Source organism: Scleropages formosus, chromosome 23, assembly GCF_900964775.1.
Source record: "Scleropages formosus chromosome 23, fSclFor1.1, whole genome shotgun sequence".
In the NCBI taxonomy this organism is placed as follows: domain Eukaryota; kingdom Metazoa; phylum Chordata; class Actinopteri; order Osteoglossiformes; family Osteoglossidae; genus Scleropages; species Scleropages formosus.
In genome coordinates, this window is record NC_041828.1 from 2037752 (window position 1) to 2064122 (window position 26371).

Genomic DNA, 26371 nt, shown 5'->3' on the forward strand with positions numbered 1-26371 from the left:
ACGTCAGACCTCTCCTTCCTGTATTAAAGCAGGCTCGCTGGGGACCCCGGAGCAAACGATGGGTCGTGTACCGTGCCAGGCTGGATCTGGCTTCTCTCCTCGATAATGTCTCTCATTAATTTTCATACGTGCAGGAACACCTCAGTCCTTTGCATATTTCATTGCCTTTGTGTCTGCCTTTTGCCCTTTCCATTCTCTGTCCATCACAAAGTCACTCTCTCTCACACACACACACACACACACACACCTCACTTCATCGCTTTCTCCATCTCCATCCACATCCCTCCCCCCTTCACCCAGACGTCACTCTTGTCTCATTCAACTCTCACCTAACTCTTTCTTTCTGTCAAACCTTTTCTCAGCATGTATTTTCAGATCCTCTCTCTATCTCTCTCACACACACACACACACAGCAGAGATCAAAAATGTCTCATTGCTGAGGTCTGACACCAGTCGACAGTGCTTTAAGGCGAGAGATATATTTGGCTCCGTATCTAGAGACAGCGCGGTGCCAAACCCGGGATCCTTACTACGGTACAACTGTTTTCCACCCCCAGCTTCTTGCTTCTTCCCCATGTTCCAGTCATTCCTGTACCTCCTCTTGGCTTTACTCTTCCACGGCACTCAGGGCAGCTTTTACATTCTGATGCTACATCAGACTTTTCCGCAGGACTAATTGTAGGTCCTCCTCACTGGAGGAATCCCATGTCCGTACAGGCCTTTAACCACATTCCTGCTGTGCTGATCTGGCACCTGCGCCAGTCCTTCAGAACACCTTCATTATTCATGCGAACAGGGGCCGTCTGAATAGCATTCATCGCTTCAGAATGCCGCGCTCTCCTCCTAAAGAACCAGACAGCTACAATAACACTGCGGTGAAACTCATTCCCGCAGGAGATCAGTAGACGGACGTCGAAAAGCACTTTGGACACATCTCGAGAAGATGGGAATCTCTCTCAAAGACCCTTGGAAACGGTGGGGAGAAAGCAAAAGAGGACGATCGGCGACCAGGTGGACGGACTCAATCGCGGGGAACTTTCCAGAAGGACTCTATGTATAACACGCACAGGTGTAGCTGGTGACACTTGAATAATGTGTTACTCTGGGATACTCTGTGTTACCAGTGTGTCAGCAGTGCAAAGTTCTTGCTGCATTCCCCTGGATTATGATGTTCAGCTCAGAGGCTCGCATGGGTCGCTGCCTGTCAGATGAGATCCCATAAAACACCGTACAGGTAACGTCCTGCGTGGTAAAGGCGAGATGTTGCCGCAGTGTTATAGGAGTTGCTTTCGGGACGGTGAGACTCACGCGGGCGCCCGGGATCTCGCAGCAGGCCTCTTGGATGGCCAGCGCGGGGTCGCAGTACACCACCACCTGCTGGATGTCCATCTGCGGTGGGAACGGTGGAAAACACAAGGAAGCCCAAGTCGTTTCGTTAACCACACCCTCCACTCTTGCCCAGCCTTCAACCACGCCCACAATTCTTGTCCCACCCTCGACCACGCCCACAGCCCTACCTCCACAGCGGCCCCATTTAACGCCCGGATGCCGAGCAGCGTGTGTCCTTGGGTGGACACGTCCTCACGAGGCCCCAGCGGCTTGGTCTCGATGGAGCCGCAGTCCACATGCAGGGAGGCGACCTCGGCTCGCACGCTCAGCGCCACCTTGTGCCAGCGGAAGTCCAGCAACGACTCCACACCCTCTCCATCAAACACACACCCCGTGGGGCTGTCGCCGCTGCCCTGTGCCCGCAGGACCAGACTCCGCTCGGGCCCGTTCAGGTCCAGGGAGAACTAGAGGAAGGGTCAGGTACGAAAAGAGGAAGAACGAAGGGGACGCGTGAGACCCCCTGCGAAGGTGGCGATCTAGACGGGTGCCAAACCGCTTCTGCTCGGACCCTCTCGTTCCTCAACGGAAAGGGTGCCAGAGGCGTACCTGGGGGTAGCCCTGCTCGTCGGAGATCTGCAGCAGGTACACATTATCCCTGATGGTCTTCCTCTTGAGCTGCAGGGTGAGGACCAGAGTGAACTCCTCGGGAAGCCCACGGGGGAACACCTGGCTGGGGGTGCGAAATGAGAGGTCAGGGGTCATCGAGAGCCTGATTTCGCAGAAGTGACTTGAAGCGATGATCATTAACTAGTATTCATCCAAAACCTTTGTTCAAGGGAGGTTAAATGCATTAACTTGGCCCTTTCTGCAGCAGAGTACTGTAACACACATGCCGTCACACACGCACGCACACAGGGATGGGGAAGGGCTCACGGACGCAAATGCAGCGGAGTCGTGCTGCGACTGCACGTAGGGGACAAAAGGCCAAAAATGTGGAGATGCGCAGAGTACAAATGACACATGGGCATTATTACAGGGTCGATGCATACACAGACACGGACACGGATGCACGCACACACACACACACAGTATGGTGGATGGAAGTGGAAGGTGGAGGATACACAACTGTCACACTCCAAAGCTGTGTTTTTCACTCTGATATGATATACGGTCCTCCTATATTTCACTGTTCCAGCTGTCCCTTAATACCACTGCCAGGTGCACGCGCACACACACACACGCACACACACACACGCACACGCACACACACACACACACACACACACACACACGCACACACATGCGAACGTTCCACATGCACACATATAAACACATATAAACACATATGAACACGCAGTGAAATCCTGAAACTCTCCCACACAACTAAACACACACACAGCACTCAGGTATCATCTGTTCACATCTGTTTTCCCTCTCAGTGCGAGTCGGGGGGACAGTGATTCATGACGGGGGGAAGGGCACAGTGGAAACAGCAGCCCAGCTGCCAAACTCCAGCCCATGTGTGAAGGCCGCCCAGAAGCCCAGACCCAGAGATGAGGAGCGTAAGGGCGTGTGTGTGTGTGTGTGTGTGTGTGTGTGTTTCTTGCCAACACTTCTCCAGCTTGCATGCCAGCAAAGGCTGCTTTGAGTTGTGAATATATAAATAGGGAGTGTTTGTACTCTTCGAAGAGCACTGGTGAGAGGGAAGGAGAACCACAGGCAGACCAGATCCCTCATGCACCCTCACACACCACCGCTCATCTGCGTCATCACCTCACACTCCACCTGCGCACCGTTTATGATTATTAATCATTATTTACATTCATTCATTTATCCGACGCTTTTCTCCGAAGCAACTTACACTGTTAAGCTGCTTACAGTTATTTACTAATTATAGCACTGGGTAATTTTTCAAGGGCAAAACTAAGGTGGGACTTGAACCTGTGACTCCCGGGTCCAAAAACAGCAGCTCTAACCACTACGCTGCTGGCTGTCCTATTTATAAGCTGCCTTCCTCCAGAGCCACTTACTGGGTCATTTGTCCTGTATCAGTACATGATAAATATCTGGGTACCATAGTAGGGGTGGCCAGTCAAACCCAGGTCCACGACTCTAACCGCCATCCCACACGCTGATCTGAGAACAGCTCCACGCAGGAATCCAGTCCTGTTGCCTGGTTTTTAAATTCATGAGAGGACCGAGGCCCCTCCCAGCAAGAGAGTTTCCCTCGCAGACGAACCCCTCCACCCCCACCCCCACCCCCGCCGGCCCCCCGGCATCTCGCAGAACAAATGCGATGGTTTAACATTTACATTCTGACCCCGCTGTCGACACGAAGCCCGACAACAATCGAACCCGTTGGGTTTTGTCCTGCATTTGCATAATAGTCTTCGAGAAGCCAGTCGCCGAGCCTGGGGCCGCTCTGCCGCGCTGCCCTCTTTTGGCCACGCCCCCTCCCCTGCCTCCACGGCGGGACCCGATTGGACCTGATCGCTGCCGACGGACAGCAGTCATTTCAACGTGCAGAGCAGGCAGCTCCGCGGGATACAAGGGCTCAGTAGGAGTGACACGTCAAAGGCTCACCTGGGTTTGGGAGACCAGCACAGGGCCATCGGTACTATTAGCATTTATGAATATATGAAAATCTTGACGTGATGCTCCAAGATATAACATCCAGGGGGAAACCAGCTCTCAAACCTAGTTAATTTTTCCGCATCACTGGGTAAAAATCAATGAGGCAACACCCAATATCCCAGTGGCCTATCTGTGCGCGCGCACACACACGCACACACACGCACACGCGCACACACACGCACACGCACACACACGTGCACACACACACACACACACACACACACACACACACACACACACACACACTCCGTCAGCAGGTTTCGTGTCTGTCTCTAACACTTCGCTTTGTAGTATCAGATGAATAAAGCCCAGCAGTCCTTGGGATACATTTATAAAGCCGCTCTTTGTCTCGCTCACTGCGGCGTCTTTGTCGTTCACACACACAAGTGTGTTACCAAACACACCCATGCGTTCGCCTCACGCGTCATCGTCTTCGCCCTCAGCACAGCATGTGCACCCCCCACACCCCCATCATACTTGACTTTGCTATTCAGGCTCGTTCAAATTTCCAAATGTGCGTGGACCTCTGTGGAAGTCACTGGGAGAGGAGTGGACGCGGACCACACACGCGCTCTAGCCACCGCGGAACGGAACGGAGACTGTCGCTGCTGCGGGTGGAGGTCCTACCCCAAACCCCAGGTCTCACTCCATCTTTTCTGACCTGCACTTGAGCCCCGAAATGGAGAGAGAGCTTCTGAGACCCATCGATCTGTGGCAGGGATGACGGTGGAATGGTTCTACACTGGTCACGGGTTCAAATTTTCAAATTCCCCCAATAAACTCACCGCTGTGACACAGAGCCAATAACAAGTTTAAGGGGGGATGAGTTTAATGAGGATCAGCTAAATCCACAACCTCCTCCTTTCAGCCACACACACACACACACACACACACACACTATTTGTTCCGTAGAGGGTCACGGGGAACCAGAGCCTAACCTGGCAACACAGGGCGAAGGGCTGTAGGAGGAGGGGACACACCCAGGACAGGATGCCAGTCCATCGCACGGCACCCCAAGCGGGACTCGAACCCCAGACCCACCGGAGAACCGAACCAAGTCCAACCCACTGCACCACCACACCCCCTTCCTTTCAGGCACTGTCCCACAATTCCACATGTTAGTATTATCATTATCATCATAATCATTATTATAATATATATATTATAATACTACTTGCACTGCATACTGTTTTGATTTATTTATTTAAATACACTTATTTACTATTCCTCCAACTGTATATATAATTGTACATATCTTTATCTTGTATTTTTCTACTTGTTTTTATATTTTTTATATTGCAAGTATTTTAAGACCTGTATTCTGCTGCTGTAACATAATAATTTCCCTTGTGGGATCTATCTATCTATCTATCTATATTATAGGAGCGGAGGACGAGCATTTCCGCCTCGGCTGCCCGCACACACATCCGACGCTCCGGAGTGGGTCACATGGTCGATTCTCCGAGACCTAGAGAAGGAGAACTGGGAACGATCCACTGTAAACATCTGCGTCTGAAAAAGCGGTTTCCTGGAGCGGGGCCTGGACCTTCTCAAAACAGCTTTACACAACACAGTCTCTTGACGGAGAGGGCCACAGTTTTTCCCCCCGGAGAAACGCGCAGTTTGACGGAGTCGGTAAACCGAGCGCAGAGAAGGGGGCTTCGACCCCACCCACTTAGTGTGTGTGTAAAAGTGTGTGTGTGCGCGGGGCAGGACGAGCGGACAGACGGCGTGAGCAGCGCCGGAGCTGCGTCGGCATTAAACATGTTTGCGCAGAGCTCTGCTGCGCATGTCAGCGGTGACCTTTACTCGATCAACGTGGCGGGAGTGCCGCGACAGCCGACCCGCTCTCCGCAACTCCGGTCGGACACCGGCAGCCTCCGAAATCCCGGTCTGCAGCTGTCTGGTGACACGTCTCGATCCAAGGGGTGAGGTTGGGGGGGGGTGACCGGTCATGCGGGCGAGTTCGGTTTAGAAGGTTTGGAAGGAGGAGCCAAAGGGGCTGTTGAAGAGCAATGCTCATCGAGTCATACCGCCCCGGCGCCATACAACACAACGGTTCCTAAAAGACGAGCTGGCAGCAACGAAACACGAACGTGTCCCATCCGTCATGCAGGAGAGGTTGACATCGGGGAGGAAACCGTAGACGACTAGAGCGCGGTCACACTTCCTTTGGGTGAATGGTTTGTTGCCTATGAGAGCCGGGGGCGGAGTCTTACTCTGTGGGACGGACCAAGGGCACCTTCCCCAGCCTCAGAATGACGGGGCCGCGCTCGTTCCGGATCTTCTTCACCTCCGCCATCTTCAGCAGGGAGAACCGTCGCACCAGATTGAAACCTGCGGGTGTGTGACACATCTGGCCAATCAGCTTCCAGAGTGGAGCATATTTAGAGGTGATGAGACGAAGCAACTCAGCTGCACCATAATGGATATTGTCCTGTATCCTGGCTAAGGGTCCTACAGCAGGAGTGGGATTTGAACCAGGGTCCGTCAGAATGCAATATACGTGACGATGTACTAAACTACTGTATACACCATAGTATGCTGTATACTACAATATACTGTACTATAACTACATGTACTATACTTTATATTTAAATGAAGTACCGTAAATGAAGTAACGTATTTTACCATACTGTATACTATACTATAACTTCAACTAAACATCCCCGACTTCCTTGGCCCTGATTCAAGTACCACTGCTACGCTGATGATACTCAACTCTTCCTCTCCTTTCCAACTGGATCATCAGACATTTCCGTGCTTATTTCCGCCTGCCTGTCGGACATCTCCGCAAGGATGCCCGATCGCCACCTCCAACTCAAGCTCTCCGAAATAGAGGTCCTTCACCTCCCAACTGGCCTGTTTCCCTGTCACGATCTTTCGATCAAGCTGGACAACTTACTCATTTTGCCTACCTCCTCAGCTAAGAGTCTGGGAGCGATGATTAACTCAAGTCCGTCCTTCTCTCAGCACATTGAAGCCACAACCTGGACCTGCAGATACATCCCGCATAAGATCCGCAGGATCCGTCATTACCTCACAGCTGACTCTGCCCGACTACTTGTCCAGGCCACGGTGACGTCCCGTCTGGATATTGCAACTCTCTCCTGTGTGGCCTTCCTGCTACTGCCATCAAACCTCTACAGTTGATACAGAATCCTGCTGCACGAGTTGTGTTTGACTTGCCGAAGCGTTCCCATGTATCTCCTCTACTCATTTCTCTGTACTGGCTTCCCCTAGCTGCCTGGATCAAAATTAAGACCCCGGTTATAGCCTACAAACCCATCAGTAGAACTGCTCCCAGTTATCTAGAAGACTTGATCAACCGCTATTTGGTTCATAGTCCCAGACACAAAAGGTAAAGCCTGAAGGTTCTCAGTTCTGGCTCCGTTGTGGTGGAACGAGCTCCCCCTTTCACTCAGAACTGCTGAATCTCTGTCCACATTTAAAAAGGGTCTTAAAACTCACTTCGCCCATCATCTCTTAAGTTCATGTAAAGTGTAAATGTTCATGCACTATAACTTCATGATTTTGCCAGACAAACCTTTACACAGCTACTCCTGTAATGTACATAAATGTTTGTGTATCTCAAAAAAATAAAAAAAAAATTTAGTAGGAAGGTGATCAGGAGTCGTCGATAGTCTGATAAAGTTTTACGCAGCTGCTCGAGTGATGAACATCGGTTTGTATGGTGGAAAGAAACAAACTAACTGCACTTAAGACTCACACGTCTGTATCTAATTGTCTCTTTCTCCTAATGTAATGAACGCACCGTATTTTCTATGAAATGTACCTCGGTTTGGAGAAAAGCATCTGCGAAATGAATAAATGTAATTAATGTATCACTGTGTACTATAGTATGGGGGCGCGGTGGCGCAGTGGGTTGGACCACAGTCCTGCTCTCCGGTGGGTCTGAGGTTTGAGTCCCGCTTGGGGTGCCCTGCGACGGACTGGCGTCCTGTCCTGGGTGTGTCGCCTCCCCCCCGGCCTTACGCCCGGTGTTGCTGGGTAGGCTCCGTGACCCCGTATGGGACAAGCGGTTCCGAAAATGTGTGTGTGTGTGTGTACTATAGTGTAACTAGGTATACTGTGCTATTCTATTTATCACAGTATACTCTAACTATATCATAATATACTATGACTATATATACACATTAGAATTAAGTGTAAGAATCACATGTCTGCATCCAAATCTCCTTCTGTTGATGCACTTTTTGTATTTTTCTCTAAGATGTCTGTCGCTTAAGAGAAAAGCATCGGCAAAATTGAAATGTAAATGTACTGTAGTGTACTATACTATACGCTGCTATACACTGCTGTCCACTGCTACATATTATATACTAAACCACTGTATATATAGCGTACTATGCTATGCACTACTATATACATACTGACCACACCGATACATTATCAGCATAGTTATAAGGTTTTACTATAAAGCTGAGCAGCTCAAAGGTTGGCCTCTATTTCTGTACCGGGGTCAAATAGCTGAGCTGAATGGTGATGAGGAAAATGCAAAGTCAACTGATATGACAAGAACGGTGCTTGCCATTTCAATTATACTTCAATTAATTTAATTCAATTTCCCGTGAAATACAGAAGTCTTGGTGATCGTCCAAATCCGATGAAGTATAATCATCTTCGTAGGTGCCGGCCAAATTCAGTCTCCTGGTAGAACTTCCAAATGACCGATGAATTATCAAATGCTGAACTGCGATGGAGTTTGTTGAAAAATAGGACTGAAAGCAGCTTGAGCTCTGAACGCCACCCTCTTTGTAAAGGTCAGAGTCCCACCCATCTGCTCAGTCGCCCTGGCAACATGCCCCCCGTGATGCCGTACCTGTGATGTTGTGCCTGGTCGTCTGGGGGAATTTCCAGTCCTCCACCTGCAGAGCAGGGCATCGGACCCCTGCAAGGATAGACACGCACCACAAATCTTAGACAAAAATACATTCACATTTATCTGACATACCTTACAACATAGGGTTTGTGTACTGAGCCACTTACACTGATTTACCTGTTTATACAGCTGGGGATTTTTACTGGAACAATTCAGGACAAGTACTTTGATCAAGGGGGTGCGGTGGCGCAGTGGGTTGGACCGCAGTCCTACTCTCCGGTGGGTCTGGGGTTCGAGTCCCGCTTGGGGTGCCTTGTGACGGACTGGCGCCCCGTCCTGGGTGTGTCCTCTCCCCCTCCGGCCTTACGCCCTGTGTTGCCGGGTAGGCTCCGGTTCCCCGTGACCCCGTATGGGACAAGCGGTTCTGAAAGTGTGTGTGTGTGTGTACTTTGATCAAGGGTACTACAGCAAGAGAAGGGTTTCAAACCCTGGTCATTAAAGGCTGTGACCACTATGTCACCTGCTGCTCTCTTTTTCCCCATGCGGGCTCCAGAGAAAACGTATGGTTGTTCTACTTGCGGTCTGCCGCTTACCCTAATCCTAACCATAATTCTTACCCTGACCCTTACCATGACCTTTACCCTGACCCTTACTGTAACCCTAACCCTAACCAAACCATGACCCTTGACCCGCTCAGGGATGAAAGCACAGACCTGAACTCGGCCGGCCTGGTGACAGCGAAGCGCAGCGTCACAGATACACCTTAAGCACCATTTAACACAAATAAAGCGGCAGAGATGAAATACACTTCCTCCTAATGAAGAAGTGACGTGCTGGAGCTACGGGGGCCCCAGCTTTAGCAGAAGGCCATTTGTAAGTGACAAAGCTTCTGGAACTCGAGTTGTTAAGCCAATCGACCGGTCCGTGACCATGTCGTACACGTGTGTCACGCTTCACGTGAGCGCGCGGTGCTTGTTGCTGGCATGGCAACAAGAAACCTTGTCAGAGCTTGAAGAAGCTCATCTCAGGCTCACTTAGCAGCGATCTCCCCAGTGACGATGGACATCTGACAGCTCATCACATACTACTGACACCGGTAACGGGCAGCTCTTGATGGAAGTGTTTACACTCTTCTTCTGCACTTAATCTCTCTCTCTCTCTCTCTTTTATTTGAAGTGCCGCCTGCCAGACTGAGAAGCATCTTGTTACACATTGTCTGGGGAAGAGTGCACAGGGAAGGCCACGCTAAGCTGCTGGAGGCTCACCTTCCCAGAACCCACACGGCTGTGTCAAGACTGGGGCTGAGCTACTGGACAGGTCACGCCGTGGACTTATGCTGGACACGGGACCCCAGATAAACACCTCTCCTCGTTGGTTACAAAGGGACAAAATTAAGCTATAATTTATTCACGCACAAGAAGCTACTGATTATTTTTACATCAGCAATTGAATCGATATATGTGGAAACGGCAAATATTTACATCTCAAATTCCAGACAATCGCTTATCTCTGGAAGCGGTTAGAAGAAAATGTTTAGACATAAAACGCACGATATCGACAACTTGGATAAAAATAAAACCCTATTAGCATATGCACGATCGTCTAGGAAGTGAAGTATCTAGATGGGGTTATACTGTATAAATCACTGTATTTATGGACTGTGGATTGAGACGCTGTTTTGAGAAGTGGGGCGGGGGGCATTAGAGCAGCCGCTTGGAGGGGTGTCCACAGAAAACATCGCTGGCGTCACTCCTGGATGACTCGGGTCATCGAGCGCCACTCCAGGCCCGAGACTCAAATCTGTACTCGCAAAAGGCACCCTTTGAAGTAGGCCGATCCCCTAGAGATTCACTCGCTCTCCTTAAATTTCCCTTTTCAAAGGTGTGGGATTAAGAAGGGACAGGAAGGAGGCTGTCAAAGCCGATGCGGCTGCACGGAGAGCGGGTGCGAGGGGGCGTCGGAAAGAGGGGATCTCAGGTCGGCCCGCAGCCATCAAAGAACTGAGATGCCCCGGAGGCTGTCTGGAGTCCGTCAGACTTCAAGACAAAACTTTCCGGAGCTCGGAAGGGAAGAGGCGCGCAGTGCTGAACCGCGCGCGCCTCTCGCCGCGGTGCACCCGGGCCGGCTTTGGCCAAGCGCGCCGTTGAGGAGGTGGCGGTCGGCCGTTTGCTCTGCAGACAGTTAGGCGGCCCGAGCGCTTCAACCCCCTACAAGAACAACAAAAGTGGAGCCCTGCTCCAAATCCACGGGAGACTCGGTGTCTGCACTCTTTGGAAACCGGCAGTCTCTTCTGGCAACTCCGCGTTCCAAAACGGACCTGAGAGTACAGGCGTATCGCCCCGAACTTCGGACAGAAGGAGGGGGGAGGAGGGAGAGCTCGGTCCCGTTTCCCTGCCTAACGAGGATTATAGCACAGCATTCCAGGGTAATTGGACCAGGCTGTTGAGAATGAGAGGCTCCGGTCGCCGGAGGCTTCATCTCCGAGAACGGTCGAGTATCATTGGGACGTCTGGCCGCTAAAAACTGTGTTTCGATTTAAAAGTTCTTCTAAAAGAAAAGTTTTAAACTTCTTTTGTCACTTTGATAAATATTTTCTGGGAATGTGTAGGACACGGTCTAGTGGAATGGTGTTCAACTCCACCACTACAAACAGTTTGATTTGCCCCCATTTTCCTCTTAGACCACAACTCAAATTGCATTTTGGATTAAGTTACGGAACGCAGGTCGATTACTCTTACATATTTGGCAGAGAGATGCGTTTTATCGCGACGATCCACACCTGAAGTCCCCTCGGTAAATATGTGGTTGACCCAAGTGCCTCACTTTTTTCCCCACTATAGAAATTAACATTTGATCTGTGTGATGATTCAGATTAATTCTGGAATGCTCTGCCACCCTTTTGGAACTTATTAGACAATGTTACATGACTTCAGTGGAATATTGTCATATTTTGCCCCTATATTGTAATACGTATATGTATATATTTGCATTTTGTCAGTGTACCGGGACTGTCTCTGTGTTGTAGAGACCCAGCGCTGCTCCTTTGTTTAAAAACTCTAAGAAGCCAAATGCGATGACTTTTGGGGCTGTCTTAGGAGAGAACCATACATCTTGCCAAAAAGGGCGAGGCTGAGACACCTTGAGCCTAATAACCATGTAAGAACTACGGTATACCTTATAAACCCAGGGATCAGCATAGAGAGCCAAGACTAGAGCTGTGCTCAACAAACTCCTCAAGGTAAAAGCGTCGTGTGCCCAAGGGAATACGATCACTTTGGAGTTTCTCCGCGTTCCCAAACGAGACAAGTCTGCCTGAGCTCTCGAACCAAAGAAATGCCTGCGTCAAAAAGCAAATGACCCCGTCTTGAAAACAAAGCTCCAAAGAGCGCCGATGAGTGACAGAGCGGCCGCGTGACTCCCGAACTCAACCGTGACGCGGAATTGGCTGCTGCCGAGGTTTAGGCACCAGCTCATTTCCTTTCTATCCGCTTTAGGTCTCCGGGTCAGACCTTGCAGCACCCTTCATTTGTCAGAGTCAACGGGTCACATTCGGTGGAGGGAGGCGTGCGTGGCAGCTGCTAATGGAAAGCGGCGAGAGGCGGGCTGGCATTCCTTAAGGCACGGCTGTAGCTTGAGCCATCGCAAGAAGTAATAAACTGTCCGAGAGCCGGGACGACGCGATGCGTCAGCCCCGGGCAAGTCGTCACATATTTCAGCACCGACTTCCGCTCCGAGGATCCGAGAACAATTCCACCTGGCGGGAATCGCGGAGGGGCTGCCCTGAAGGACTGTGGGACGGCTCTCGCGGGGCATGCTGGGACTCGCCGACAGCCTGTAACCACAGACCGCAAACTGATGTGGTAAAACCTCACCAGACATTTACAGCCAGAGCGAAACCACCACGAGCTGCTTGAGGAGCAGAACCACCTCAGTGCAGCGCTGGATGTGGGCGAGATGTTTTTGATTGCAAAAGAGATCTCGCCTCAACGCTTGAGCCTGCAGAACAGAACGGGATCCGAACGTCCAACGGCCACGTCAGAACTGCAAACCTTCCCGGTCTAAAGCAGCCTGCAGAGCTGAAGTAGCAAGTGCTGTGAGAAAACCGGCAGAGAGGGAGCTGGGCAAGAAGCCGAACAAATGCGAGCGCACGGCAGATAAAGGATTTCAAAAAATGCCGGAGGAATACGAACGTGGACATGAATCATCCCGGACAGACGTGGACGCGGAGCCGATGCGGAGCGAAATATTGAACGGTACAGTCATAACTCAGAGTGTGAAAATCCCGAGGCACGTTCTAGACCTTGCTCTTCACTGTGGCCCAAATCTGCGGTAAACCGGCGACCCCTAGTCAGGCTTGATGATGTCAACGGGCCTGGTTCTGCTGTGGGATCGAGAAGGTTCTTACCTCCACCAGACGGATGCGGACCTTCGTCACATGCGCTGATGTTCAGCCATACGAGGAAGAGGAACGCAGAGACACCGTGGGTCCACATGGCTGCCCCCATAGGCGAGGGGCTCACTTCTCAGCTGCAGGAGACAGGGAAGCATCCAGTAATTTGACAAAAATCTTTTCCTTTGGGAGGACACCTTGTCCTGAGACAAGAACAGTTGCCTGGATCTGCAAAGTACTTTCTTACAAAAAACATGTTAAACATGGTAAAAATAGTTGTTAGCGATCTAGAGACACCTAGAGTCTGGAGTTTAAGCCCAGGTTGCCAGAACTCATGTGACCTGGATGTGACTTTCTGCATTAGTGTGATAATGCTTGGCAAAATGTAGTCTAGTAGTTCCCTCATCGATGCTGAATCCCTTCCGTGCGTATTTATGATATGATATGCGTGATATGACATTGGCGGTATCAAATAAACAGCGTTCCTATAATCGTGTGTCTGTATCTCAGCTCTCTGCCGGCAGCGACTTTTCTTTAGTCTGAGCTATATGTCACTTTGGAGAAAACCATCTGCCGAATGTATAAATACAAGGGTAGCGTGACAAGTGTGTTTTTATATGATTTATGGATTTCTCCGAGTCGGGACTTTTTTCCTCAGAACCCTTTTGCACCACCCGCCCTGTTTAGCTGCATCATCGTGACACCAATATCTTCCCATTCATGTGTTCCCTTCTGTCCCTCTGACCCACTGACACACATCTGGGGAGGAGTTAGCCGCCCTGCTTAGACAGCGGGGTAATTTTTACCTTGTCGATTCAGGGTAAGTACCTTGATCTGAGGTGTTACAGCAGGAGGTGGGATCTGAACCTCGGCAGCGACTCTAAAAACTACCCCACCTGCTGCATAGATACAAGCCAGACATGAACCACGTGGTTCAACCACGAGAACGAACCTGAGCAATAAGGTAATATATTCAAGCAAATCCGACCGCAGTTCAAACCTTGCGAGAGACACTCCAGCTAATCTCTACAGCACACTCAACCATTGTCAAGCGCTCTAACCTTCGAAGCGTGTTTGGTTTGCATTCTAATTTTTGAGGATTAAACACATCCAAGAACCGGATGAAACACGTCCCACCATTTGCTAACTTGGCTCGAACCTTGGACTTCTGGGGCTATTTCGGTGCTCAAATCTCTGCTTGCAAACAGGCTTAGAAGTCATGATTTTTATAAATCAACCGTAGAGCTCAAGAACATCACGTTTAGGACCCTGGAAAGCCCGAGTGCGGTCCTCTCTCGGTCAGACCGCACCGTAATATAATTTACAGTGATAATGACAGTAACAGCAGCTGGACTTTTTTTTATTGGCCCTCGAGTTTAAAGCGGATGTCTTCATTGAAGCTTCTGTTTCCGCCATCCTGCTGAACTTTGAAATCCAGTCGCCGGGTTCCACATTCAGAGGTCTGCGCTCTCTTTCCTCGCCGACCGCCCGGGTCGCACCGCTGCAACCGCCGCCACCGCTCAGTCCTGCGTAGCCCTTCGCTGACCCAACGCCCTTCAATCCACAAATTGAATTGTACGTTTCTGAATAACAGCTGAGTTCATCTCCCGGCGCCGGAATTACCTCCAGACGGAGGCCCCTGGGGTCGGCGACTGACAGAAATTATATTGCTTTTCCATCAAAGCTCTTATTCCCAAACGCTGGGGTTAATTGCTTTGAAATCTGGCCTGGATTTACAGCGGACGTGGAAGCGTGGTAAAAAAAACGCGCCGGCGGGGTAGACAAAAAGAGGCGCGTTGTGGACAGGACTCGAGCTCGGGTCATGCGGCGAGTGATTTACGTGTACGTTCATTCCCCGAGTACTTTAACGGACGCCAAAGAACATTGCGCACCCCCCACCCCCCAGATGCGGTGTGTTGGAAAACTCCTCCTCGTTCCTCTGCAGGTTCTCGCACGACCAGGTCAGCGAGGTTTAAGAGACGGCGGGGGGCCTTCGGCCACATCCCTCAGCGCTCGGTTACGTCCGTTAACAACCTGGCAAAGCAGGGAGTCCAGCGGTTACAGCCGTTGCCCTGCAACCGTGCGGTTGTTGAGTCGAACCCCACCCCCGCTGCAGTACGTTTGGTGAAGGTATTTACCCTGAATTGATACTGTAGGAATATCCTGCTGTACAAATAGGCAAACACGTATAATGTTTATTTTTTAACATTGTAAGTTAGAGGTAAATGTGCCAGATAAATGAGGAATAAGTGTAATTAATTAATAAAAAAGGTTAGTAATGAAAATGTAATAAAAAGTCTTTCACTTCATAAAGGTCAGTAAAAAGAATTATAACCTAAAGAATAAAAAAAATTGAATGAATGCATCCATCCATCCAATTTCAGTAACTGCGTCGCAGTCTTGTTCATTCGGCCCTCAAGTCGAAGGGAATCTTGGCAAAAGCGGACCCCCCCCCCATCCCCCATCCCCCATCCCCGGATGGACACCGCGCTGCCGGTGGGGGGCGCCACTGTGTGCAGCACGACCGCGGAGGGTTTTGTTCCCACGGAAGGGATTTAACAGTCCGAGGGGAGAAGACGGCGCCGCAACTTACAGCGAGCAGTTAGTCAGCGAAATGGAGAAAACTGCTGAAAAAGTGACAGAAAGTGAGAAAAAGTGCGGAAAGGGGTCGTTTTCACGCCTCTTCTCCTTTTTTATTGTGCAGGACTTGTGTGGCCGTCTGTCTTGAAGTAACAAACGCACCCCCCCCCCCCCCCCCCCGCCAACGAGTGAAAACACAAGAAAACCGACGCAGCGACCTTCCCACTCGCTTCTCTTATCCCTCTTTCAGTGAGAAAACGTGGGAAACGAGCCGCGAGGAGTGCGGGGAACATCTGGAGAACATCCACAGACTCCTCAGTGGCACAGACACACACACGCTCCTCTGCACACATCCGCTGGTCCACACACACACACACACACACACACACACACACACACACACACACACACACACACACACACACACACACAGACACTCGCTCATCCACTCGTCCGTTCGTCTGCTCGTCCATACCTACTCCGAGGGCTCGGTCCAGGCTCGCTGCGTCCACATCAATCAACAAGCGGGAGTCCCATCAAGGAAAGGAAGGTGTCCGTTCGAACCCCGGTCCAAGGACCTTCGTTCTGTGAAACTTTTCAGAAACGGGGAAGAAGTTGAGTCCAGAGTTCTACTCCTCCTTCCCTACTGATCTCTCTCTCTCTCTCTCTCTCTCTCTCTCTCTCTCTCTCTCTCTCTCTCTCTCTCCTCTTGGGGGCGATCCAGATCCAACGAGTCGCGCGCTGACATCACCTGGTCCGGCAGCGGAAAGTGCCCTGCAGGCAATGTTTCCTTCCCCTTTTCTTCCCTCTTTCCTCCCTCTTCCCTCCAGTTTGCAACAAGTCCTCTTTCGCGGCAACTCCGGGGTCGGCGACCTCGCATTTTTGCGGCCTCAGCAAAAGCCCACGCGGTGGGCCGAGTGCGCGGTCGGGTTTAACTCTGGCTCCGGCGTGAATGTGGACGAGGTCTGACCAGATCTCTGGTCTAACTGCAGCTTTGCTTTAAGTTCAGTCCTGAGCGCGGCGTAACTGCGGGTCTGATCTCGCTGTGGGAGCGGTCTAACTGCAGCCGCAGTCCAAACGCAAACTTTTTCTAACTCCAGGCCAAGCTGAGCTCCAGCCTTGGTCTACCTGCGGGTCTAGTTGAACCACGGCTCCTGTCTAAATGCTGGCGCAACCAAACTGCAGGTGAGGTCCAGCTCCGAGTCCGGTGTCTCACTGAATCAGGTCTAACCGCAGGTCTGGGGAAAGTACAGGTCTAGTTTTGCTGTGGATCAGGTCTAACTGCGGATCGGGTCCAACCGCTGCTCAAGTCTAACTGTAGGATTGATGTTACTGGACTGGACTAACTGTTCGATCACGCACGAGTGACGCTCAGACTCGGGTTCGAAGCCACGTCGGCCAGTATTATCGTACTCGGTTCAAACCTGGTGATCTTAAGGTCGGTTTTGAAGTTTATCCGGCTGTTTGCTCAGCGGGGCTGAATGGTGCAGTATATGGAAACACTCTGCTGTGCGGAACAACTGCAGTACCCGCTGGGGCCTGCAGGAGGCATAACAACAGAACAAACAAGCAAACAAACACAAAAACGAATAAATCTCAGTCGACCGCGACTGCAATATCACCGTGTGCAACATTGAGGAAATATTACTAGATGACTATACTGGATTAGATTGCTATAAAATAACACAATGCACACACTGTATTCTCTACATATTGTGCACGGCTTTGGAGAAAAGCATCTATTGAATGAATACATGTAAATTAAATATAAACCTATAAGAGGAGCAGTGCGCACATGAAGGGATTATGAAATGTTTCGTGTTTCTTTATTTCATCGTTCATCTTAGTTGTGTTACTGTCTCTTTCCGGAGAAACGTCTACGCTTAACAGACACGTGGAGCCCAGCTGCTCCTGGCTCGTCCCAGGGTAACTGACACACACACACACACACACACACACACACACACACACAACGTGCATTAGCTTAGCGTGCAAAACCAGCAGCTATTTCCGCCGAGCCATTTAGCGCAGATGGAGATGAATATGATAATGATCTCAGCTCCATCTCATGGCGTGCGGCCCGATCGAGGCGCTCAACCGTATCCATCTGGCTGCCGCTCGGCGATGTGACCTTTGACCTTCCGACCACATCTGGACCTGCGCCCCTGACCACGTGAACGGGGACTGTATCAGGACGACGGCTCTGCCGGCGAGCCGGTACTTGAAGTGATCGTAATGTGTGATGGATGTATTTATATTGCCACGATGTAATATCATATTTATTACTTTAATAGGATGGGGGGTGCGGGGGCGCAGTGGGTTTGACCGGGTCCTCCTCCCCGGTGGGTCTGGGGTTCGAGTCCCGTCTGGTGTGCCTTGCGACGGACTGGCGTCCCGTCCCGGACGTGTCCCCTCACGCCTTGTGCTGCCGGGTTCGGCTCCGGCTCCCCGCGACCCCGCATGGGACAAGCCGTTTCAGATGATGTGTGTGTGTATTTTAATTGTATTTTTTTTAGTATTAATTTAAATACATATTTAATATTCATTCTTTATCCTAATATGTCATGGGTATAATGTTTATTGCTGGAAGTAATAAACATAACAATAACCTAATAAACGAGATTCAAGTTAGACCTTTTCGGTTCCCCGAGTTCGAGACACCCCCCACCCCACCCCACCCCACCCCACCCCCCCAAGTCAGAGTGTCCATTTTCCTTTTGTGCGACTCATCCAAGTTTTCTGGTTTAACCGCAACCCCCCCCCCCCGCCCCTGCTTTTTTCCACTACCCCATCCCCACATTGCTTTCCGCCCGCATTCTGCTGCTTGTTATACTCGGGTTTCGTTCGCTTTTTGTAGGTTTCGGACTCCGTGACGCAGCAACATTAAAAAAAAAGGAGGAAATATGACATCAGCGCAGTAAGGACGAGTCCACGGGCCGGGAAACGAGAGAGAAAGCGGTTGCCATGGACGCCTACGAGACATGGTGCCGTTCGGTCCCTTCGCTGACACGGGACATTCCAGCTGCCAAAGGGTGACGGGGCACGGGGGTCTGCGGTCACGTTTGCAGGATGGCAGCTGTGGACCGATGGAGAGACCTGGCCTTGATCTGAAAGAATTAATATTGATTTTACTTTCGGAGATGCGTGTCACGAATGTGACTCGTGCGTGTGGAATCCAAACCCAACGGGCATGTCTTGAGGTATCACCGTACCCTTGCGGTCGGGTGCGTTCCTGCAGAATGTTCCAGAAGGTGGGGTCATGAAGGTCCTAGTGAGACACAGCCCTCACAAGCAGGAGGCCACGTGAAGGCAGATGTGACTGATGTGTTTAGGGACTGGTTGTGGGAGGTCGAACCGGGCGGTGCGAGCAAAGGCGGTAAAACCAAGTGTGTGAGAAAAGCTGCAGCTGAAGCGCCCAACAGATCATCAGGAGTGCAAAACCTACCCCCATCTCCATCCCCACCGCCTTTGGAGTTCCTCAGACGGGATCCCACAGACACGTGGTCAGATGGTCAGCGGGAGTGAAAGAAAGGACCCTTAACTACAGGGCACGTGTGCATCCAAGAGTGCTGTGGAAAGCGTAGGGTGGAAAAACGTGCCACGGGGTGGGTGGGTGAGGGGCGGGGGGATGTGTGACGAAGAGGCGCAGACAAGCTGCCGTCTCAGCAAAGCTGTGCGATTAAGGCGCCGGTTCTGGGCAGCGGAGGGAGTCGGCGGTGAGGACGCTCACTCGCCACCGCATTCCCAGATCCAGTGAGTAGAGGGCGCACTAATGGGAAACAACGGCGTACCACCCCCCGCCTCCCACCCCCGGCAACACAGTGGAAAACATAGGGAGGGGGTTGCGCAGAGGCGGGGGCGCTGCCAAGGGCCCGCACTGTGTGCCGACACGCTTCCAGGAAAACGTTCCGCTCCGAGTCGAGGCGAATCGCACCGCTGACGGGGCCCTCGGAGTCGCCGCCCGGGGGGCCGAACGGTGGTGCGGTGACCATAGCAACTGTTGCTGTGACAACAGGGGACATGGTGTAGTGGACGGGCTGAGGGGTGTTGGGCTATAGAAGGCGGGATTCCGCATAATCACTAAGTGCTGCGGACTGTCGTGGAACTCATTCCTGTATCGAAGTAATTTCCTTTTCTCGTGAAACCCGCAAACGGAGTCGAACTTTTTCGCTGCAGTCGCTTTCCAAACACGTTTCTGTGTAGAAGTGCCATAAAACAGCCTTTTAGGAGCTTTCGAGCTCCGCCAGGCCTCTTTTTCCGACTCCTCGTGCTTCGTGAAAGACGGCACTCGTTTGCGAATGACGATTTTTAACCACGGAAAATGTTGCCTCGCTAACCCCCTTCCACACACTCACACACAGTTGTAATCTCTCAATATTCAACTGGCACGAGCACAAGAAGACGGCCAACAGCACTTTTGCTGACGTATACAAGATGCAGGCTGGCAGTACCCATCTGGACCAAAAGGGGGCGCTAATAACAAATCCAGAAAAAAGAAACAGGTTTTTAATGCTTTGGCTGGGGGTGGGGGGGTCATAACAGAACTTTTTCCCTCCTGCTCAGTGATGCACGCCCCTGATCGCTTCGGTCCTGTAGCGCCTGTCTGTCTATGGTGGACACGCACGTCCCCCTTGCTTAGCGTCCCAGATATCTTTGCACAGCCCTGCCCCCCCACCGCCTGCAGCGCTTCAGGAAACTGTTCTCATCGCGGGATCTATCAGTGAGTAATCTCTTGTTTAAGTCAGGGGAAGCCATAAAGCTTGCTCTCGTCCCCGTGTTCGCCGGCGCCTGGTAATCCTCGACATCGTTTTACTCATCTAAGCGTCTTTAATGCTTTTCTGATGACAGTGCCGTCCCGCTGCCGGATGCGGTGCTCCAGCCGGTTTCCATAGCGACACTGGGATGCTGGGAAGGGACGGGTGGTCATTGCGGTACCTTCCTGTTGCTCACCAGTGGGCTGCGACCCTGTGCTCCACTCCTGCCCCAGTTTGACATGACTACACAGAAAGGGTCCACGGTGGGGTTTTTGGGGCCCCTGGTCAAGAATGATCCTGTCACCCTTTAATCCTTATATCTTTAAATGAAAAAGCTACATATATGCATATGTGACAAATTATATTTTAGATACTAACATATATATCATGAAGGGAACATAAAACTTGAATTTATTAATAAAATCCTATATTTTATGTAATTATCTATGATACAGAACATTATACATGCACAGTTGACTAACAAAATTTTGGATACTAAGAGTCTATTTTCCATTTTAAACTGGGAAAAAATGTGTTCCCCACCCATCTGAAAACCCCCAGACAATTTTCCCCAAATATCTATAGAACGCTGTCAAACACCTAAATCAGTTTCAGCACAATTTAAAAGACATTTGCACACTTACTGCTCAGCTGTAATTCCCACTATCCTTTCAAACTGACCTGGGAATAAACCAATCAGGGCTCCACTGACCATGTTGCGTTTATTGTGAAGCACTTTTTAAAACTGCACACTGCTGCTAAAATTCACACAGATACCTGACAAACCATCAGGTGAACTTTTCCTGCTAATTCCTCTGCTGTCTCCTTGATCGTTCAGTCAAATAACACAGCCAACGTGGCCATCAGACACTCGTGTGTGATTTCATACACTTCCCATAATGCCCTGCTCTCTTGGAGCAGCACTCACACTCCGAACACACCAGTCAGAGAGACCTGGATGCAGAATCGTCGACTACAGTACATTAGCGCACTTCCACTTCACTCCCGCCGCACAGACTAGTTTTGCTGGGCTGAGCAGACTTTTGATTCCATACAATACTTATTATTTTTGTTATTAAGTAAGGCTTTTGATTAATTTTTAAATATCCAAGATTAAAATTTATTTTTCCATTTTAGCAGCTAAATTTGCGCCTATTAATTTTCATGCGCATAGGTGCTTGCCTAGGTTTGTCCAATTATAAATCTGGCTCTGCTTACAAGGGCTGAACGCGGACGAGCAGCCGAGAGCCGCATCGCGATGAGTCGTGTGGCAAACTGACAGCTGGGCCGTGTTCAGAAGAACACCGCACCTGGAAAACTTGAGAGCTTTTGTCTTTGGCAAACGGCGCGGCCTTTTCCTGGCTGCGAGGCTCACTTTAACCCGTCTCACACACACACACACACATTCCTGTGTGCGCTGAAGCGGCCCCTCCCAGACCCTCAGACTGTTGTCGCACTTCTGTAGGGGCCATGTGTTGGTTCAGCGGGAGTGCCCTAGGATGGAGGGTTCCGGAGGGTTCCGGAGGGTTCCCCAGGTCTGCGATCTCACGGCAACACGAGCCTCTCCTGGTCGCTCCGCCCGACGCTGCAGCATCCCCTCCAGCCCTGTAGCCACTCTCCATTAGTGTCAGTAGCCAAAACGCCCCCTGGTGGAGAACTCTACGGTTGGCAACCTCCCAGTCCCTAGGTTATTACTTTTTATTACGAGCTTTGTGGCCAAGCAAGCTTACATCTCAGTGCATTTATAGGTATCTGTGGACAGGGTCCAACACCTCCCTCAAGGGTCATACAGCAGGGTCATCTCGGATGTAAAAGTGGGAACCCCCTCGTTGCAACACCGTGTACCTTAACCGCTGCTCTACGTGTACGTGCAGTCATGCAGCACAGGGTACCGTGGTACTCCACCCTTCCTTTCAAACTACGCACGGGTAAAATGAGGAGGAATCTGGTACGAGGGCTCTAGGGTTTGATATCGGGGGTCGGGGGCAAGTGCTGCAGAGCAGAGCGTTGATCGCACCGCGGTGCGTGACCTCGCCTCAGAAAGTGGGGTCCCAGGAACGAGTGCGCGTGCAGCTCAACTGGATGCTCTTGCTTTAAAATGTCATATAGTTTCATCAGTGCCTCCCAGTAACACACACACACACACACACACACACACACACGTGCACATGCACGCATGCACACACGCGCACACACACACAGAGCCAGGCGGTGGAGGAGAAGGACTCTGTTCTCTCTGTGTGACATACCCTTTCAAGCCCATGTTGTTTTAACATCAAAGAAAGTTGAAGGAATAATAAAAAAAATCAATGAGACATTACATTGTTGAGGCTTTTCGGAATCTATTTTCTCTCTTTTTTCCCATCATTCCCTCTCCGCCGGGGCTCTTTGCACGGGTGATCTCGCCCGTCCCCGGGTGCTGCGCTCGCTCTATCCGGAGGGAGGGGAACCCTCGCGGACCCGGGCCCGCGAGCGCGAGGATGCCACCTCCAGGCCAAGTGGGGCTCTGCAGTCGAACCCGTGACCCCACGCTGGTTTGACGTTGCTCCATATTCCCCTGTATCTCCAGATTTTTCCACCCTGCTTCCTCTGCTCAATTTTTCCAAGTGCTACATGCTTCACCCCCAAAGCGAATACTGAAACAATAGTCATTCTGCAAACGCATCCAACATACAATAACCACGAGACAATAAAGGCGACTGTGTTCGGTCTCAAACAACCACACTGATGGCAATAAAAGCAAACAGCAGGTGGAGCAGTGGTTAGCGCTCAAAGGACCGCGCTTCAGATTCCGACTCCTGTTGAAGTACCTTTGATTAAGGTACTTACCCTGAGTTGATAGAGTGAAAATGATCCTACTGTACAAAAACGTAAATCGCTGTAAACAGGACTTTGGGAAGAATAAAAATAATAAGCAACATGCACTGACCTCCTCCCATCAGCCTTCGCACCCTTTTCCCCAAAACCATCCAAATCCAGCAGGCTGTTCCTATTATGTCAAACAGGGACAAAAATGAATACATAATTGAGAGGGAACTGGACGCCGGTGCAGAGAACACTTGTTTGTTCACCACCGCGGTCCCCTGATGGAGAAAATCACGTCATCCGGCATAATAAAAACAGTTATGAGATTATATAACAACGGGACCAGAAGATCTGCATTTTAGGAGGTTTTGGGATGGTGGGGGGGAGCAGGAGAGTTTGCTTTCCCTCTTCGGAGAAAAGCCAAACAAGTCAATGTAAATATTGATCATATGATATAAAAGGGGGCAGCTGCTGCCTTTGGATCCAGAGGTCGCAGGTTCAAATCCCACCTGCCGCTGCAGTACCCTTGAGCAAGGTAGCCACCCTGAACTGCTCCAGTAAAATTACCTTGTTCTAAAAATGGGCGAATAAGTACAGGTAACTTAACGTTGTAAGCCGCTTTGGAAAAAAGTGTCAGATAAATGAATAAGTATAAATATAATATAGTAACTTTAACACAAGTCAGCCGAGTGTTACGACCGTTACGGTGACACCGAGGCGGCGAAGGGAGCCGCATATAAACACACGATTCCCTTCGGTGTCCATCTGCGGCTCATGGGGACGCCGCTGTCCCCTGACTGCACTGTCCGTGTCTCCGTGACCTTCGAGGCCTCCAAGGGCTCGTACTTGTACGCGTCCAGCCCCTGTTTTCTCCGCTCCTGCCAGCTCACGGGGGGTGCGGGTGGGACGGATCTGCCTCCTGCGTCTCTGCGTCTCGCCCCCCTTCCTGTCGGCCCGCTGATTTATGGAAGTGTTGTTCCCAGACCGGAATGCAGGATCACGGAATGTTCCAGAAGCCCATGTTCTTCACCTGACAAATATATTGCAGAGTTCACGTTACTTACAATTATACACACACACACACACACACACTGAAACCGCTTGTCCCAAGTGGGGTCGTGGCGAGCCGGAGCCTCACCCAGTAACACAGGGCACAAGGCTGGAGGGGACACGCCAAGGACGGGACGCTAGTCCATTGCAAGGCACCTCAAGCGGGACTCGAACCCCAGACCCGCCAGAGAGCAGGACCCGGCCAAACCTGCTGAGCCGCCACACCCCCTCCTGCAATAATTATTATTATTATTATTATTGTTATTATTGTTATTATTATTAACAACCACTCCGCTACCACCTGGGAAAGCACATTGATCAAGCGTACTAAAGCAGGTTGGGGGATTCGAACTCTGGGCCTTCAATTACAAGATTAAAGCTCCAAACCACTACAATACCCAATATCAATAAAACTGCAATAAACAGTGTGGAACTTTCTAGAAATGTCTTTGTCATGCAGATGCGGGGAATAGTCACCTGGTGTGACTGCACGCGACCCTCAGGTGCGAACTCATACCACTCCATCCCTGAACACATTGTCAGCAGGGGGCGTAGTGGTTACAGCTGCTCCCGTACACTCAAAGGACCCAGGTTCAAATCCCACCTTCTGCTGCAGTACCCTTGAGCAAGGTACTTATTCTTAGTTGATACACTAAAATTTACCCTGCTGTACAAACAGGTAAATCAGTGTAAATAGCTGACCACTGTATGATGTTCTGGAGAAAAATGTTGGAAAAATGCACGAATAACTAATGTGGACAAGTTAAGAAGTCAAGAAGGTCACCTTCTCCAGGCTCCATTTTTCCCTCAAATCGACCAGTCCGGCAACTTGCTCCTATTTATGGCACAAGAGGAAAAATTAGTAATTGATTTAGAGACAATACCACCAAAGCGAAGAGAGCAGCTAAATTTGTTCAGGATCGCAGTGCATGAGGGTAGAAAATAAATTTTTTTTTTGATAATAAAAATAACAGTAGCTTTAAAATTATTGTTACTATATAATTATTATAACAATGTAACAGTTGCACCAAGTGAGCCATTATGTACATTTGCATTCATTTATTTACCGGATGCTTGTCTCCAAAGCAGTTTACTCTGATTTACTCTTTGCCCTTATTTACTCTTCCTTTTTACTCTGTCAATTCAGGGTAAGTATTTGGGTCAAGGGTACAACAGCAAGAGGTGGGACCCAAAGCTGGGAACTTCAAGTCCAAAGGCAATGGCTCTAACCACTGTGCCACATTATCCGTATTATTTATTATTTTTCTGCATATTTCAATAGCGCTGCTGCTTTAACGCACCTACTTAGGACTGTTTCTTTTTGGAACTTGTCCTAAAAATAAAGGGTTTTGAGAAGGAATGAGTGGGTGAGCGAGAGAGAGAGAGAGTGCGGGGGTGGGGGGGGGGGGGGGGCTGCAGGGGATTTGCTGTACCTTGATCTCATCTTCCCGCAGCGCTGCACCTGGGGAGACAGAGCAGATGGTGGGGCGAGGGGCCGGGGGCAGAGGTGGGCTCTGACTGACAACGCGGGTAGGTGGCACCTCGCTCGCCTGCTGCCACACTTCTCGAAGGGCCGGCGCAGGCGGTTAAAGACTCACAGGATGGGACACGTGGATCGGGGAAAAGGAGCGGCGGCCGGGAGAAAGGCTGGCACGCTGTGCCCAGCAGCGGTGCTCCCCCACCAGCAAGAGTGATGTTTCAGCTGAATTACAGCAACGAGTGGAAAAGTGGCACAATTTGGTTGGAAACCAGAAAGGTGTCGGTTCAGGAAATGCGAGAGACCCTGCTGCTGCTGCGTTCCTCTGACAGCGTGCACCTGTGTGGGATGGATCGATGCTCCACGAGGGGTTTACCCTGTCTAGTCTAGTGCCCACTGCTTTCAGAATAGGCTCCAGACCACCAGGACCCTGCACCAGACAAGTTGTTATTGACAGTGAGTGAGTGAGAAGTGCTTCCTGAGAGAGTAACGCATAACGTGGGACAATT

General features: G+C 50.6%; 1 protein-coding gene across 3 annotated transcripts in view; it reads right to left on the bottom strand.

Annotated features, from left to right (window-relative positions):
• Positions 1 to 16438, bottom strand: part of col16a1 (collagen, type XVI, alpha 1) — a 56199-nt gene extending 39761 nt beyond the window's left edge. For 2 of the 3 annotated variants that reach the window (XM_029248264.1, XM_029248262.1), the window contains exons 1-7: positions 16252 to 16438; positions 13212 to 13333; positions 8807 to 8875; positions 6183 to 6300; positions 1936 to 2059; positions 1518 to 1793; positions 1309 to 1389 (exon numbers count right to left, since the gene is read on the bottom strand). In XM_029248264.1, the coding sequence (XP_029104097.1) occupies positions 1309 to 1389; positions 1518 to 1793; positions 1936 to 2059; positions 6183 to 6300; positions 8807 to 8875; positions 13212 to 13311 (768 nt within the window). In that variant the 5' untranslated portion in view covers positions 13312 to 13333; positions 16252 to 16438. The remainder of the gene's footprint in view (positions 1 to 1308; positions 1390 to 1517; positions 1794 to 1935; positions 2060 to 6182; positions 6301 to 8806; positions 8876 to 13211; positions 13334 to 16251) is intronic. The other variant, XM_029248263.1, reaches the window with a different exon arrangement.
• Between the last annotated feature and the right edge of the window lie 9933 nt (positions 16439 to 26371).